Raw genomic sequence first — 18,546 nt, 5'->3', positions numbered from 1 at the left:
GTGATAACTGTATGTAACCGGGTGTAGAGTCTTTATGATAAAAGACCAACTACAAATCCCCCTCCTCAAAGAGAAATTGGTTTCTTATGACAGATTTTCTATAGAAAGGATGGGATGAGGGTAAAATTCAAAATTCAACAAACAATGCATCCTGATTAGTCTCTGCCTCATTTAAGACAAGCTGCTCTTGAGTGCAGATATTGAAAGAGTGCCTTATCCCCCCTGCCAAGATGCCTACTCCTGACTGAAGAGGAGTATTCCTCCAGAAAAGGCCTCCTGATCCTTGCATCTGTTTTTGAAAGCACACTACTGTCATGTGTTTTACCCATTTTAAGGAAAAGGTAAGGAACAGGAAAATCTAGGGAATCTTTGAGAGAATCAGAAAAAAAGGAACAGCTTAGGACAAGGGGTAATGGAAGAGGGTAGATTTAGACAATAGGAATATACATACTAACTGTATACTAACTTCTGGTTAAATCAATTAGATTTTTTCTGAAGCCAAGGAAAGAACGTTCTAGGCTAAGAAATCGGATTCCTTACCTCTTGGATGCCTTGCTGATTCTAAGCTGAAGTATCTGTGAATAATGCTCTCTGTCAACTTTTTTTGGCTTGGAGACTCCAATCCATCCTGGCAGGGAATGACCTGGCCTTTGTTATTCACGCTTTCGTCACCTCTTGGCTGGAATCTAGTAATGCAGAATAACTTGGGCACACAGCCTTTGGCATTAAGGGAGCTCCAGGTACTATGGAACACTGCAGTGCATCTCAGCAACATGGACAGGTGCTCATCCAATTCTACAATGGCACTCTTCAGAGTATCAAATTAAATGTGCAGTAATGGTCCTTGCCTTGCTGTGAACCAAATCTGGGGTAGCTCAGACTCTAGGCTATCCACAGCCCTGAGACAGAGACAACTGATGGTAACTATTCCTTTGACACAGTAGAGCCCTCCACAAAACCTGCTGTGAGTAGAAGATAAAAGTGTGAAATTAAGTTCCCTGCAAACAGCAGACATCACAAACCTTACTACCTCTTACTCTATGTGCAAGACATGTTTCTTTGATGTTGCCTTGTTTAACATGACTACATATGTTTCTAAATGTAAATTCTACTGCAACAAGCACAGAAGAAAAAGTTTATACACTCAAATAGGTTGAGCCAGTGCTTGTAGATGCTGAACTCCTACTACTCACATAATTTAAGAGTTTGTGTCAAATGTGAGACACACCTAGTTAGTAGAGACACACGTACAACGCTATCACAGGGAGTGGAAGTCAGTCATATCCATTTACGGTACGAGTACCAAAGTAACAGAAATTAATCTGCCTTCTTTACTAGCAGATTTGCAATATAATAAGCATTTAATTCCATTAAATTCAAGAATAACAACAAATTCCCCATTTTTCATTTACCAATTATTTACTATTTACTATTAAATTGTGAGCATAAGCAGATGAGGATAACTATGCAACCTAACTTGGACTTGCAATACAGTTCAGGTAGAGAGAGAGATGCCCCACAGAAGAGTAGACTCAGAGAACCTTGGAGTTTGCTCCTGTAAAGAAGCTTACCTCTTACTAGCCAGTGTAGAGGAAGCTTACAAAATTATTTTCTTGTGTAGGCACCCAAAGTTAGATGGTGTGAAAAATGTACTCCTCTTCTTCCATGTGCTGCAACAATGAAGCATTGAAGACTAATCTAAAACCTTCCAGAAGACAAATGATATACAAGCAGGTTCTTTAAGTGGTTTATTTTATAAATGTCAGTAAATGAGCAAATAGATAACACAAATATCACCATATATCTTGCAGTGTTATATAAATATTCCTTAAGAAAAATTACATGTAGCAATACCAGATAAGCAAGGAAAAAAAATCTTAATATACAGGTTTAAAAATAACTATACCTGAGAGAATGCTATTTGATACCTAGCTTTTAAGTTTTCCCACTTTACAGTCATGTCAGCCTAACAAATAACACAATTTGTTAACAACATTACTGTTAACTGCTGAGACAAAAGGGAAAGGGCATTGGTTGAAAGAAGAGAAAGAACAGCAATGAAAGAATTGTGGAATGCTTTGATAATGTTTGGGTAATAAATTATTACGATGTTCATCAAAATAACTAGAAAAGTAGTGCTCTCAGTAAAGTACTACCAGACTGCCAAATAGATACCAGACAAAAGTGCCTACAGGTGTGCAGCCAGCATTCCAGGGTGTTCCAGCAATGCATCTTCACCTTAATAAATAGCACCCAAATACTGACAGGAGATTGTCCTAAGAGTTTCCTAGTACAGCAGTTATATCACCTTGTGAGGTGTGCAGTGGACATCCTTAAAAATAGAGCCAAAAGAGCGTGGATTGTATTATATTGTCTTATATATTGCACATCTGCATATCCTCCATGGAATAATTTAATAGTTCCAATAAAATTTACCTTTCCCATTGAGAGCTCAGGGACTTGGAATGTAACTAAAAGATTGATTGGAAAGTTTAACCAAACATTAGGCCTGAAAGGTCTCTGTTACATGAGATGTATGATTGTGTGCTACGCAATTAAATAATACATTAAATATGACACCAGGAGGACAGATTCCAGCTCCACTTTCAGATACATCTTTGGAGAAAAAAAAGTTCTATAAAGAGCATCTTTAATCTGTAACCTGAGCTGATTAACTGGAAGTAATGGAGTCATGCCAGCAATAGAGGGTTATTTATGCTGGGGTCTAGTGTCAGCAGTGGAAACCCAGCTGGACTTTTCACCTCTGCCTCAGTTTCTCTGTGTAAAGCATCCTGAGATCTTAAGTTTAAAATCAGATGTTAACCTAATTAGATTAATTTACAATTAGATGTTAAATTTTTTCAGTGAAGCTTTTGAGCAAAAGAACTTGGAAAACTTCTTCCTATTTCATGTGTTACACCTTGCTGGATACAATGAAATAGGAAAAAATGAGGACATGCTTCTAAGAACATACAGGTGATGTCACTGCATTAGTGGTTGTGTTTTTTTTTTTCCTTTTTTATGTAGACATTGATCTTCCAGAAGAAACCAAACTTCTCAAGACATGCAGGCCAGCAAAAAGCCCTAGTCATACATGTTCAATTTCAAAGTTATGTTACTACTCAGAGAGAGAAATAAATGTACACTATATATTAAAAACAATCATCACAGCCCTTTAAATGATTGGATAGTTCAGCTTTGAATGCAGTTCAACCTAAAAGAGGCTTTAATGGCTTTTGACAGATTGTTCCAGTGATCAAGGGACATGTATGAAAATAACTGCCTACCAAGCCCTGATTTGATTTTAAGAAAAGAAAACTGAAGGTTAATGGTAAACAGAAGTTGATTGTTCACATTTTCACTGAAATAACTCTATCTGACCTGTTCTTAGAAGCAGTGAAATAAAGGATAATGGAATCCTATACACCTGACTTTTTACTTTAGCCTCTAATCAAGGGGACTAATCAGACCAAGATGTGTTGGCATGAATGCAAGTATTTGATGATACGGAGGGGGAGGAGAAGAAGAATTTTTGTGACCAAATTCTGATTCACCATGGACAAGCACTGTAAAACCAGTGGAGTATGAGAGGGTGTAAACCATAGCACAGTGCATCCTTTTTTATCTATTTTCTATTATGAATGCTATCTCCAAAGCAACAAGAAGATAAACCATAGTTTTCATGTCATGTGTGAAGTACTTACACTCAAACATCAGCATTTTAATGTGCTAATTTCATCAGTTATTTGCTGGCTTTTATTTGACATTCTATCCAGCCAGTTTTGCAGCCTTACTAAGTACAGTCTTTTTGCAATTATCTTCTCTTGTTCAGTGAATGCCCCCAGGCTAAGGTGAAAGGACAGATGAAAGTAAATGAAGATGCAAGCCTAGCCACACTGAAGGTTATGAGTCTCAGTTTGGACTGGAAAGGGAAGAGAACAGTGCTTCTATTTGGGATTGCCTCTGCCCTTAGAAGTGGCGTGAGGTGACAGACAGAACCTGGCAGGTTGGGATTCCTCAGAAACACTGAATGTTGGTGTTTCTGCTGAAGTCCTTCATCACTACTTAACAGCTCCCACCCTCTAATGCCAGATTTGTGTAGGGCTGAGCTTTTCACTCTGCTGTGGGGAATGCAGTGGTTGTCTTTTTTTGGACAAGGAATCTCACTGCAAACAGTGTTCTGTTTATTTGTCTGACCCTTTCCCATAGTAGCACACTGTCATGGTGGGAGAGTTGAGAAGATGAGCTGCAGCAACTTGAATCTCAGATGGGAAACAGGTGTTCAGTGGAGTTACTCAGTCCATGGAGGTGCAGTAGGACAGAGGTGGAGGGTGAAGTTGGGGACCAGGGTTTCTCATGCCTACAGCTTTAGTGGAACAACTGTTCTTCCCATCTTTGTAACCTTGGTGCATGATGACAGTGGTCAGCTTCTGGCAAAAAGCTGAGGACCAGCTGTAGGGGGCATGAGGGGGGTTAAGGAGCCAACATTAACTTTGCACCAGGTGGTAACAATTAAAGGAGAGATCCTGACCTGCACTGTACATGTTACTGCTCAATTACTCCCATATGAGTTAAGTTAATAAAGTTGTGGCCTGGAGAAAGCACATCCCTTGCACCTCATGTGCATCTCATCTCTCTTACTCGCCTCTCATCCCAGCTCAGAGATCAGCTCCCTGGCTAGTTTAATCTCTGTCACATTAGCCCAGATTCCACTGCATGACACAGGACAGATGGATCTGCACTGCAACAAGGGAGAACATATTACAATATTTTAGCCATCTTTCTCAGTGGATTTTAGTATTATTTAAATTTCTTTTTCTCCCCTGTTTTTATGGCACTGGAATCCCTAAATCTGTGCCACTGCCTTCAGAAGTCCAGAATGACTTTGCAGTGCATCTTACACCATTACCAGTGAAACTAAAAATACATCTGGATGATAATAAGATTTGGATAGCTATTATGTTGCATGTTACCCATCCTGGACAGTTTCGAGTCAGTGATCAGTCATAGCATTCTTATTTACACTTTAGGTAATTAGAATCTGCTGTAAAGCTCAGAGTACAAGCATGATGCCTTTAAAAATCTACCATATTGTGAGTCATGTTTTTTATTTACATAACCTTTTACCAGAAGAAAGGACCTATAGGATAAAATATTTTCATATACAGATATATGAATGAAGCATTATAAAAACATTTTTAATTACAGGGCATAATACGGCAGATTTCTATCAAATATTGTAATACTACCTTTACCTTTCATCCCCCAAATGACAGACACAATAGAAGTTTTTCATTTTCTGCCAACATTTTCTTCCTATCAGTGTAAAACCAACTCTGCATCAGATTTTTTAAAGAAAGCCCTTCCCGTGAGCATTTAATTTGTATTGGTTCCATGTTTAGTCAGTAGCTTTTGTAAAATTGATGAATATTGTCTAAAGGCAAGTGCAGACAGGCAAACAGATCTGTATCTTCTGTAATCCATTTAGCTTGACACACATGTGCAAGTGAACTATTTTACCTTAATTCTTTCATGGCTGATGAAAAGTAAATGTAAGCAAAGTCATGAACTTCACCATTTAAAAAGAATCACTGAATCTAATGTTAGAAGTTAATTTATGCTCTCACCTCTTCCCTGAAATAACTGCCCTTGGTCCTCCTGCCTCTAGAGCATCCAGACTTGGCAAACAGTTGCTATACACAGAACATCCATTAGAGGCTGTGTTTTGCAGCTCATCCAAAGTGGTAATGGGTTATCTAATGCTGGAATATAAATGGATTGCTAAAGTATCATTGCAACATGAGTTAAATTATAACTATTTGAATACAATAAATAAAACTTCAAAGTATTTGTCTGCTTCTAGCATGCAGTCCAAATACAGTAATAATTTATACCTGATCTCTAATTTTTTGTACACAGATATTTAACTGTGTTGTTCTCTGGGGGTATCCTTTGGCATTACTACATGCTTCAAATAGTTCCATCAACCTTATTCATGTCTTTGCTATCAACTCCTGTGGGCTTTGGAGATATGAAACCTTCTTATACTTCTGTATTTCAACTGAACTCAATCAAGTTGATGTGAGACTGGAATACAACACAGAGCATTAATCCTCTTTAACCACTTGATTATTGGTATTTTGCCAGTGAATCTTAGGTCTGATCCATTCCAAAGGTGTTCATTTGTCTATGTCATTGTCACCCATGGCTTAAACGAGTGCTATCTGACTACACTGAGGCTACCAGTAGCTCAGCTAATTCACTAGCTTAAATCCTCAGCACAGACAAGACCTAGAAACATGTATTTTCCAGAATTCTATTATTGCTGCCAGCAGTCTGCTAATAGAAGAAAAAACCCAGTGTTTTTTTTCACTAGTGCTGGAAATAATTATTTGCCAATCATTTTTTAATAGCTATGCCTCCACTTTAGCTACAAACTACAACATTGATGTGCCTTCTCTACCCTTTATGGCTGTCAGATTCATTTCAATACTGTGATCCCCATGGTTTCTAGCAGCGCTTAATTAAACACAAAATAATCATAAAGCAACAGCATAAACAAACAAACAATCCCCTCAAACGCTGTGTTAACAGAGTTACATCATTAGCTTGTTTGAATTCATCTTGCTCATTTCCAAAGTACTATCTGTTTCTGAGAGAATTGCCTTTTCAAAAGCAGAATTCCCACATCTTCAGCTAGCTTTTCTCTAAGTGATCTCCAAAGTAAACAATATTTAGTGTGGCATTAATCCAAATATATGCTATTTGCCTACTGGTAATGGCAGCTTTAGCTAGTACAGGAAAAAAAAAGCTATGCCCATAGCACAGTATTTCAAAATGTTAAGAAATCTGTGCACATAAGACAACAAATAAACGTGTGGATCTATGTTACAATATAACCAAAGCTACTAGTAATTTATTCTTCAGAGAGTCTTTATGTTCTACAGGGTGGCTAACAGTTTTAGCAGAAGTCCAGGACTCCAATGAAAATGCTTGATGAGGGTCTTTTTACTTTTGCTGGCAAAGCTGTGTCAAAGGTGTTAAGAGGTACAATCTCTACTTGATGGAATTGTCCTGGCAAAAGCTGGTAGGTGTGAACACAGTTTTGTACCACTAAAACTGATTTTTTTGCTGGCACAGCTTCTTAAGCTCCAGGGAGGTCTGGCATATGTCATACAGTCAAAAATAGAGTTTTGGACAGTCCAAGCCTCACCCACACACAGAGCACTTGGCCAACACACTACACTGGTGTGCTCTGGGTAGGCCTGGCCTCAGCACTGACTTTTAACAGAAGATTAACACAGGAGGCATATTCATTTCTCGGTAGCAAAGTCAAGCTCTGAGACTTGCTGGTTTCTTTTGTATGGTAACAGAGAGTGCTGTTTCACCAGAATATAATTTTCTTCTGCTTTTTATGGCAAAGGAAAAGGCATACACCAGTTCAAGTTAAAACAACAACTTAGCCAAATGAAAAAACTCTCGTTCAGGAGCGCCCTGTATGGTCCAACACAGAATTGTCCTTTTTATAGCATGTTATTGCAAAACAGACCACAAACAGTGTGACTTCTGATAGTCTTCTGGTTTTGTTCTCATAGATCTTACTAGGTCAACACAGATGTTGCAATATCCAGCATCACACAACTTAAATCTATTGTCAGGGGACCTGACACCCCAAATGAAAACTCTTAGGTTCATCAGCTTTTTAGACAATGCACAGGGAAACCTGGCCTCAGAACAGGATTCACAGCATGCAGAAACAAAGCAGTGGTACAATTCTGAGTTCCAGGGAGCTCAGGAAGTAGATTTACACTGGACATCTCTCCCAGTACTACTCAATTGCCATGATGAAAACCAGCAAGAACATCTGGGAGCTATGTCAGGATGCTCCTCATCTGAAAAAAGACTCTAACCCAAGAAGGCACTGCATAAACGACTTTCTCCACCATCTCTTGTACCTCTGTTTTAGTGGATGAAGAAGTCACTGTACTGTGTGCACAGCTCCATCCTGGAGATATCCAGCAGGCTCACCCCAAGCGGGTCTCTCATTTGGATGCCCAGCTCATGGATTCTGCTTTGTGGCAGGTGTGGGCTAAGCCTTATGTTGCTCAAACCTGCCAAACCAGAGGCAGTTCTAGACACTCAAGGAAGCTGAAATTTAAACATCAAGGGAACTTGTGGAAACACAAGATAACTATGGGTGATAGGGTTAATGGGATTTAGAGTGGAGGAGGAAAGAACTGAGGGTGGTGCTCTGGCTTTAGCTCTTAAAAGCCACCTTTTTCTGTAGATTAGGGTCCTGGTCTTTTTTATCTTGACACAGTGACTAAGGTACTGTGTGATGTCCAGTAAAATCTGCAATTGACACATTAAATAACACATGATCAAGAAATTATAAAGCTGAAAAGATTTATGTTAAACTAAAATGCTCAAAGGATGAACATCAATAATTCTAGGCTGGAAGGTCACCTGTTATTCTACCACTGAACAAGCTTTTGTAGATAAGCAATTATTTCTTCAAGATCATATGGCAGAGGCATGTTACAATCATCATCTGTCCAGAAGGGATGGCATTCTGGTTTCTGGTCTTCTGGCAAGGTCTCTGCTGCTTCTGACTGGCATCTGAAAAGGAAGGAAAGCAGATGAACTACTTAGCTGAAACTGTATCAAGAAACTGAATACTCAGCGAGGACAGATTTGTGCATTAATTTAAAGAGAAAGATGATAATAAAAAAGAAATATCACATCTTGTGACCAAATGGATTGTACATTTACAGAGAAGTTGATTTCTGTTGTAGACTTTTTATTTTCTATAGGGATTTCTCAAAAAGCCAATCACAGAGAAAACTCAGTTAGTGTACCTTTATATGGTGAATTATTTTTTCATTATCTCAGCTGTTATTTAAAGTATGTGATTAAACCATTATCAGATTTAAATGTTTGCCAGTTTCCAATGTATTACTAGATTATTGAGAAAGATTAAACTGAATTTACTGCATTAAGGTCAGGGGGGATAGATTAAACAATATTAAAGAAGTCAGACTAGCTTTGTAGATTCTGGAGATTTACAAGTGTATCAACCTGCTTAGCTCTGAAAAAGGCAATATAAAAAGAGAAAATTCTGTAAAGATACATGGAAATGGAGGTTAATAACAACTTCCAATGATGAATAGTTGGGCAAAACTTCAATAAAATTAAATTAAGAGGTGAGCGTATGTTAGTCTCCAGAGAAAATGTTCAATTTACAGTGTTTTTTATTAAATGGATTATTCATCAATACTAGTGAAGTCTAATTATAATATTCAGCTGAACTGCAACCTGCAGAGGAAAGTTTTATAAGTGGCAACCATGACATACATGTCCTACGAACAGGCTGTAGTACAATATGCTGCATCAAAAAAACTGTTACAGTTCAAGGAGGATTTCTTCCCCTCAACTTGTTACTGATTAATTAGTTCATGTTTTCAATGGGGCAAGACAAAGAAAAATGCTAAGCATCACTATGATTGTACTCCATACTGCAGGTTTACACAGTTCTTCAGAGATAAAAAGCAAATTGTAGAAATACTTTTATCTCCTGTAAGATGTTTCTTAAAATCCATGTTCTGTAAAGCACAGAATTTAAACACGTATGTGTCTGTCATCTCTGTAAAATGAACTTGAAAAATATTGATACATGCAACTTCCTTGTCTACACGGTCAGCCTCTGGAAGAGACTGTTTCCAAATGAAAGATGTCTTCTTCTCTTGGGAATTATTAATGGCAGTGTAATCCCCATGAGAAAACATACTTCAGCTTTACACCCATGTTGGTGTGTGGTTAATTGCTGCAGCAGCATCCTGGGCACTCAATCCATCGTACATTACACTACAAGGACAGTATTAACACATAACATTCCAATATATCTTCAGCTCTCCACATCAGCCCCTGATAATAGCATCTGTTAACATGCACTAAGTACTATTATGTAGCACATCACTTCATAAATAATAAGATTAGCCGACCTCAGGGCCCTGGGAAGAGTAATGTGTTTAAATGTTCTCATTATTTATTTAAAACAAGAATTAAAGGAACAGAAGCTACTTGTGACAATCCTCTTAGCATAAATATTAAACTGTTTGCATTGATAAGATGCACTGTACAGAATAACAGAGGATTTGTTTTGCCGGCTGCTTTGTAATAGTTGTTAGAGCAAATGCAGTTGAGTGTATGAGTTCTGAGAGGTGCTTAACTGATTGTGCCATCATGTTCTGAAGACATTTTCCAAATTATATAAAGGAACAGGAGAAAATTAATATGCAGGGAAAGCTGAAACTAATTACAGCATAACTCTATAAGGCTTTAAAAATCTTGCTTTATTTTCTGTCTTGGCACAAAATAATACACTCAATTTGCTGGGTAGTATAAGATATTCCAGTTTAAGCATTTCAATCTAAAAGTGGATAAATTAACCATGTAGAGATTATTGCAGATGACAAATCAAGAAGCTCAGCTGGTAAATACTGCAGGCATATTATGTGGTCTGCAAAACTCAACTGATAATAACATCCTCTCTCACATACATCTGCTGTTAACAGCAGAATTTTAACTGAGAGGAAAAACATGCCAACTTTGAGCTTCTTCACCATTTCAGAGTCTTTTTTTTTTTTTTTTTTTACTTTTCCTTTCTCTTTTTTCCTTTGCTGTCTCATACAAATAGGTTGACCAGCTTTTCCCTCACATCCATGGTTTGGGCATTTGCGTTGCTGTAAATGGGACAGCAGTCGCAGTCACAACTATTCTAGTTGCTACTTTCCCTTCTCTATTTTTCTTCCCAGCAGAGCCACCTCTGAAAGCTCACCCCACAAGTAAGTACATGCTTTAACTTCCAGGCTATCATGGAAGTTTTAGCCATATTATTTTCCATGGGGGGGATTAGAGGAATAGAAGTGTGTCAGGTCTTTGGACTTTCTGCACAAGTCCAATGACAGAAATGCATCTGTGTACAGCAAAAGTACAAAAAAGGAGAAAGCAGAGCCTCAGTATTCCTGCAATCCCATGGCCCCTTTGTCTTTCTGTCCAGGATTTCTGTTGCTTTCCTGTATATGAGTAACAAGGAAAGCAGTGGATGTTGCATTTTAACATTTTGTGAGTCAACTCTTTTGATCAGCACTGCAATCCCTGTGCCAGGTCCACTGCAACCCAAGTCAATGTAAGTTACTCATATCTGAAGGTACGGGGCTGGGTTCTAAGCACTCACTGCTGCACCTGGCAGCTCAAGAGGCACTTCACCTGAGTGGCACCCACTAGCCTGAGTGCAGCCACCCAACTATGAGCTTTCTGGCTCAGTGTGCAAGAACAGTCCTTTCCAGATGAGAATGTTGCTATTTATTTTAATAAACTTCTGTGCCAGAAGTTGTGGCTACAATGCTCTTTAATTTGTAGCAGAGTAACAAACCTGAAGACCCTGCAAAAGGTTAGCAACATTTTTAACTGAAGCAGATCAAAGGCACTTAAATAATTGCAAATAAGTTGTTTCAAATTCCTTTGTATCTGGGAAAAGTTAGCTAACATAAGTTAGCAATGATAACTCAGAATAAACAGAAATTTTATCTCTTCCCAGATATAAAAGAATTTATGAGGCTTCATGTGGGAAACACTGCAAACATCAAAGTATGGTAGTAGTGGGAAAGTACCAAGATTCATAATATTGTAAGTTAATTAAAATATTATACATTAAATTACAATCTGTTATTTGAGTTAATAAAGTCAAATCTGCAAAGAAGAGTAGATCTGAGCTGTGTATACTGCATGCACAAAATGTATTAAGAGTGGAAATAACACATGCTCTGAGATACAGAACAGATGCCAAATCAAGTGGCATCTTTCATACCTTATTTGTAGCAGAACAAAAGAAAGTGCCATGATATACTTCAGAGCAACTTAGCTCCAACATATTAAAGAAAGGATGATTTGTCTAAAGATGTGCAGAATGCACAAAACTCCATGGTCCCTACCATCTTGCTAAAAACAATCAAGACCTGTGCCAATTCCAATTAGAAAAGCCCATTTTTAAGGAACAACTAGTCACTGTTGTGGTACCCATTCCCCCTCCCTCTGTCCTGCAACCTTCATAGATTTCTGATCCCCTTTATGTCCATTTTTGCCAAACAGACTTTGCTCTTTATTACATTTAACTAAGTCATGCCAAACACTTGCATGACTATTTGTATGACAGCACAGGAGTCTTTCCCTTGGAAAGTGGCTGATCTCCTCGTGGGCAGGTGCACCTGCATGGAGACAGGCAGTTGCCTGGCTCTGGTCCCCTGGGCTGCACCGACAGTTTGATGATCAGGCTGTCAGCTACATTAGAGGACACTGATCACAATGCTAAAATTAACCAAGGTAGCTAAAGTGTGTGTTAATTATGAGTATGCAAGCAGTCAATAAAAGGTTAATGCAAAAGTCAAAGGATAAATTTATTTCAGTATTGCATCACTCTACTGACTAAATGACTAACATTATGCTTTGTTTTTAATCGATATATTTTACAGTAATGTGTGAGCCATTGATTTGAAAAACAGTCTTCTAACAGTTAAGGTTTGCAACTACTAATTATCAATATACTTAAAACGCTTTTTTTCAGAGCAGATACTGTTTTGTTCTGTTGTCACCAACAGGAATACAAATAAGCCAGGAGGCAGCCTCAGGTTCTGCTGATGAATGTGATTAATGCAAATAAGAATTATTACCTAGGAACCTAAATAAGGAACTGTGAAATAGGGTCCCTGGATTCCATTGCACTGTGTGTCTACTCCACAGAAGTGTAGTCAAATCAGATCAATAGGGGTCAATTTGTGGCTCAGACTGCACAGGCGTGTTAAGAGTGAGGAGCTGATGTCAACAGACCTGTTTCCTAGATGGTACTAATTTTGCTGCCTACCCCTGGCACTTCAAAGACCAATGGAGATTGTGTTGAACTTCATAAGGTAAGCCACAGAACATGGGTCTGGAACATGGATCTTCCCCATGTACTGATACAGTCAGAAATGGAGGATGGGGTGTTTGCTCTGCATGTACAAAAGAACACACTCACCCATACATGCTTACTCCAGAATTCCTGAAGTAGTAGCTTCTTTAGACAGTATTTTCCATTCTTAAGATTCACAATCTGACTTTGCAAATCTGAGTCTGATCAAATATGACTTATCACTGTCCCAGCACAGAGCTCTGCTGCGTGAACACAAACCCCAACATTACAGGTACCTGGTACATCGAGTTTTGCTTGCAGGTTTGAATTTTTTCATCCTCGTCCTTCAAACCTTTCCTCTACCTGGATATTATAATGCAGACTACATGTAGTTACTCTAATCTCAATGTTAGGATTATCCCGTGTCATTTCAATCTCACATTCTCAGTTGCCAGAGCATATGCAAGAGAATACAGTGCTTTCTCAATATGTGAATTGTTATGCAAAGCACAGAGAAAATATAAGATTACATAATGAGAACCATTACTCAGATATGTTACCTTGATTTTTCTTTTTTCTAAATAGTCTCATTGATAGGCTTGACAAATTTACTTCTGTTGCTGAATGCATCACAACTAAAACCTGATACCACTAAGTCAAAGCTGAAACTTCCAGTACTTTCAACAAGGCCAGGTTTTCAATCCAAATCCTTTTCCAGAAACCAATCACACTTGGTATGAGCTAGTAAGCATAATAATAAAAAACATCAAAAAGAAACTATGGGTGGAATGAAATAGCCTAAAAAAAGTTTTTTCAAAGTGAAATTTAGCAAGAAAAACTAAATATAAAATTTCTATCCATTTACAATAGTGGTTAAATTACTGGCATTTTAAGTCAGCTCATACAATGTGGAATAACAAAATGTAATGTTCTGTAGCTTCAAAATTGCCACAAAAATAATAAAAAAAAGCAGCTGCTCTCCAGTTGGGTGCCTATTCCAGCATTAACAGCTGCAGAGGTTACAATATGCCTAATTTTAGGTTTTCTTCTACTCCAGGCACTTGTTTGGTCAAACTAAGTGTTAACAAGTGAAAATTTCTGGCCACTGATTAAGGCTTGAGGCCATCAGATAGACTGGTGAGAACAATTTCACGTGTAGATCTATTTGTCAGCATGTTCACTAAATACTAGTGGTGATAAATGGGGTGTTTTGCCAGTTGACCAGAAAGGAGTTGCTTGATCCTGCTGTGACTGCACAACTAAAACCTTCCAAGGCTTAATGTGCCTTTAAGAACAAAACAAATTACACCAATATTTGAGTTCACAAACCAGATTTCAGAAGTACTGGTCCCAAACAGGCAGGGAAATGAACTGGCCAGATGGAAGGAGAGCAGTGCTTTGTTCTTTTGAACATCTGATCCCTGGTGTATTCCCAAGTAGTCTGTCCCATTTACATGAAGTCACTGCTGATGTTCTTTAATGTTTGTCACTAGAGTGTGCTCGGCCATAAGTAACAGCTGAGAACAGGACTGCATTTATAGAAGGGACAAAATGAGTTTGTTTCCAGATAAGAAACTTGAAAAGATAATGCCAGATTTAGGAAGGCAGGGAGGTAATATTAGTTAAATTTTGATCATATACTGGCTGGACAAATATGCAAGTACAGGTACACACGATAGCACATGAGAAGATCTTTCCTATTTCTTTCAAAAGTTGACAATGACATGTGTCACTGAAACATTTAGCCCTTGCTACAGAACCAAAGTTTCCAGTCACTGACTCAGGAGTATTGTGCCTCCCAAGTCAGCCATTCCATTGGAAATGAGACCACTGCTAAAATATCCTGGTGCCACAGCAGGATAGTCTAAAACCAGCCACTACTGCCATTGTGCCTGCTTTTATGAAGTGAATCTACAGCAGAATCCAGCCTGTGACACTAGCCTGTAGGGTGCATTTTGCTCTTGCACAGAGAGGTAGGAAAGAGAGAATGAACCTGACATAAAGGAGGTTTAAGTGACAGTTGCATGAACTAGAAAATGCCAGTGTTTCCGTTATTACTCAAACTGCAAATCAGGTAAACATGAGAAAAATATAAATTGTCAACACCTTCCAATTGTTGAAATAACAGCAACTAAAGAACCAGTGGAGTCTAGCTGTGAGGAGTTTTCTAGTGATACACCACTGTGTTCCACAGGTATTTGTAAAACTATGTGAAGAAGTCACAAAACTATTTTTTAAAGAATATTCTGCTTTGCCTTGACTTTAGATAAATTAATTGAAATTTTCAGAAAATTTTCTTACTACAATACTAATAAAAATCTTTAAAAACATATTTCAGCCATTCTAAACTATTTAGCTGACAAAATAAAGAATTGCTGCACAGTATCTTCCACTACAGAGTGGGGATTGTACACTTCTGATAAGGTTGCCAATGACCTTCCTCGTCATGTCCACCAACTCCACTCTCCCAAAGGGGAATTCCTCATAGATGGCACTGCAGCAACAGTAAAGACACTGAGAGAAGTGCTGGCATTGGATGTGTGACGTAAACTTGACTTCCCCAGACTGAGCCTATCCTCTCCTCTGTGGCTTCCATCCAACAGACCTAGAAACTGCCCATGAGAGAATCAGTGCACCTCCTATTCCCACAAGAGAATGGCTGTGTGGGGCAGCCTCCACTCCATGTTTGTTTGATTTTTTAATTAAGAAACATCACTACTCTCTATAAAGTGTAGGGGGTAGAGAAATCCCCCAGAGAAACACTGATTAAATAACAGCATTTGCAGAAAGATGAAGTTTAATCCAATTTAACCTATAGGTCTACAAATCATTCCCTTTCAGCCCTATTTCTCAAATGCTTTTGTTTCCTGTTTTTAGAATAATATGTATACAAGCAATGTATCCTGTCTGCATGAGAAGCACATTAATACATATTTATATACACACCCCTTCATACCAATACTTGCAAAAAATCTCATCAGTCCAAAAAAGACAGCATTTAGGAGGAAATTTTCAGCACTACAGACATGGATTTAGTTACATACTTTTTATGATCAGCAATGGGATGTGAGTTATTCCCTCTGTGCTGAGAATATTTGGCTTTGACTTCAAACAATGCAGAAATATATCAACCTCAATATAGTTTATATTCTCTCAAAAGGAACCTAAAATGCTCTAAGCCTTTGCTGAGGCATCTGATGTTCCACTCCCCTCTGTTGCACTGTATGATCAGCTGTTTTATTTCACTTACAATCCTTGCTTTCCTATGATTTTTTCAGACAAAGAAACAAAATGTCTGCTCTACACTCAGTATAAACACAGCTGACTTGTTTTCCCCTAAGTATTGATTTTATGCACTTTAAAATAACTGTTTTCATTCTGTTTGCATAATCAACTGGGGCATTGTTCCTCTACATTTGCAGAAACACAGATGGAATTGCTGATTTGGAGCCTTTGGAGAGATTTTACAGTATTCTCCAGAATCTAAGCTTCTATTAAAATAAGGTTTCAAGCACTTCTGGTTGTGAAGATAGCCTGGACAATGTAAATTGATGCATGGTTATCTCGTTGAGTCCACAACCAGACAGACAGACGCAACAGCACCAAGGGAGCCATGAACTTCCCCCACTTATTTTATTGGGTGTTTACTTGGGGCCAGATGCTCCCCTCTGTTGTGCAGAATGGCGTTAAATGACTGAGAAAAAGAGAGGAAAAGGAAATGGAAATAAAATCCAACAAAGAGGAGAAAAGGAAATCTCCACAGCCTGCCTCCCAGGGGGCTACAGATGCCCTCCCTTGCCAGTATTAGACTGCTGGAAGGTTTGGGGCTGAGCCATGCATATGTCACATCTTTCAAAAGAGACTATATTTTCCAAAAGAATGCCACCTGAAAAGTTAATGATGCTCCCAGGATAATTTACTCTTCTACTTTATCTTTTGTATTCCTTTTCTGTGAATGTCATATAGCCAAGGGAAAATGTAAAGGTAGGATGGTTTTAGATGACATTGCAGGATGGCCCTTCCGTTGAATGCCTGCTCATTTAAAGTAAGCAATCCCATTTTACAGAGAACATTTGGGTTTGCAGGCTCTGCCCTCCTGCAAAATAGCTAAAATATTTTCTTTGTTGAATGTGTATTTTTCCACAAGACAACTCTTCACGTTAATAAAAATCAACAGCCATATGACAAATCCCTGTTTGTTATATGTGGACAGTAAAATCAAAAGAAACATGTCTGAGTGCAACAAACAGTAACCATATTATTCAATCAGGCTGAACAGAAATGGGCTCTATCTTTCCAGCACCAAAGGTATGTAATCCTTTCAGCCCAGAGTGTTGCTGCCTCACTCCTGCAAGCTGCCAATAAACCTGGTCTCAAAGCTTCCAACTTCCATCAGGACCAAAGCAAGGGTGACAGAGAAAGTGCAGCACTTGTTAGCAGAATGGGACTGCAGACTTTAGATAACTGTAATAACTATTGTGCAAGGACACTGCAAGTGATTTTACCTGGAATGGTCCTTTGTTGTAAGTTTAGCAAGGAAAGTGACATGCAAAGGAGGATCCTGCCCCAGAAGCCATATTGTCTGACTGCCCTCAGACTTCCTAAAATGCGGCTCCCTTTAGCTTTGGCCCATTTCAGTGCATGTGTACCTTTCATTAAACATTCCCCAAAAGGGAATGATGATAGGCTGATAGCAAGCACCACATGGCAAAGTCAAATAATCACAAGACTCCCTCTTTTAACTCTAACTTGTGCTATAAATATGTATGTGCACACATATACATACATCTCTCTATATATCTTCATAGATACATACACACACATATATAATAAGAGGAGCTTACACCACATTTTCTATCAGGAGATACGGCCTTGAACTTCTACGTGGCTTAGGCAACAACAACAACAACAGGTTTATTGTGCTGCAGAACTACATTGTCTTCCCTGTGTTGTGCACCTCAGCTGTAGCCCGCAACCAGAATGTTTATAACATATATTGGAACAAATATTATAAGAGCAATGCAATCCTGTGGACTAAAACACAGTTTCCTTTAGGTCTACATGAGGCCAAACAGAACTAGGAGAGAACATATAACAGGGAAATGAGAAAGCAGGTAAAAGAAAGGCAGAGAGGCTCAAAAAGAGGTGAAAAAAATTTAGGAATTAAAAAAAAAAAGCCTCCTGAAACTAATCACATTTCAGTCGCTGCAGACTTTCTTCATGGCTACTGCTTCATTCAGTGCTATTTTATGGATAAATTAGTATAAAAACATACCACCAAAAAATTCCAGTGCTGGCAGAGAAATAGACTTGTTTTCCCAGGAAATGCTACAGTACATCTAGGCACAAATAAAAATTGTATGGCAACAATATACTCAATATGCTGCTTCTTTACCTCTATAAGTGAAGTAAATCTTTGATTACCAAACAAGACCTCTGAATTTTTTCTATTTACCTTTTACATTTCAAATAGCTGAAACATTATATAGAGATGTCAAATATCCTTTTCTACTTTAACTCTCAAACCATTACCCTTGCCCAAATAAAATGTGAATAAATGCATTTCTTTACATATTTTCAACTGCATTAAGAGAACGAAT

General features: G+C 38.3%; 1 protein-coding gene across 3 annotated transcripts in view; it reads right to left on the bottom strand.

Annotated features, from left to right (window-relative positions):
* Positions 1-1,735: 1,735 nt before the first annotated feature.
* The window catches only part of FTO (FTO alpha-ketoglutarate dependent dioxygenase), a 228,975-nt gene continuing 212,164 nt past the window's right edge, over positions 1,736-18,546 (bottom strand). For all 3 annotated transcript variants that reach the window (XM_051629516.1, XM_051629518.1, XM_051629517.1), the window contains exon 9: positions 1,736-8,619. In XM_051629516.1, the coding sequence (XP_051485476.1) occupies positions 8,475-8,619 (145 nt within the window). In that variant the 3' untranslated portion in view covers positions 1,736-8,474. The remainder of the gene's footprint in view (positions 8,620-18,546) is intronic.

Source organism: Apus apus, chromosome 11, assembly GCF_020740795.1.
Source record: "Apus apus isolate bApuApu2 chromosome 11, bApuApu2.pri.cur, whole genome shotgun sequence".
Classification (NCBI taxonomy): Eukaryota; Metazoa; Chordata; class Aves; order Apodiformes; family Apodidae; genus Apus; species Apus apus.
This window is presented reverse-complemented; position numbering and strand designations above follow the sequence as displayed.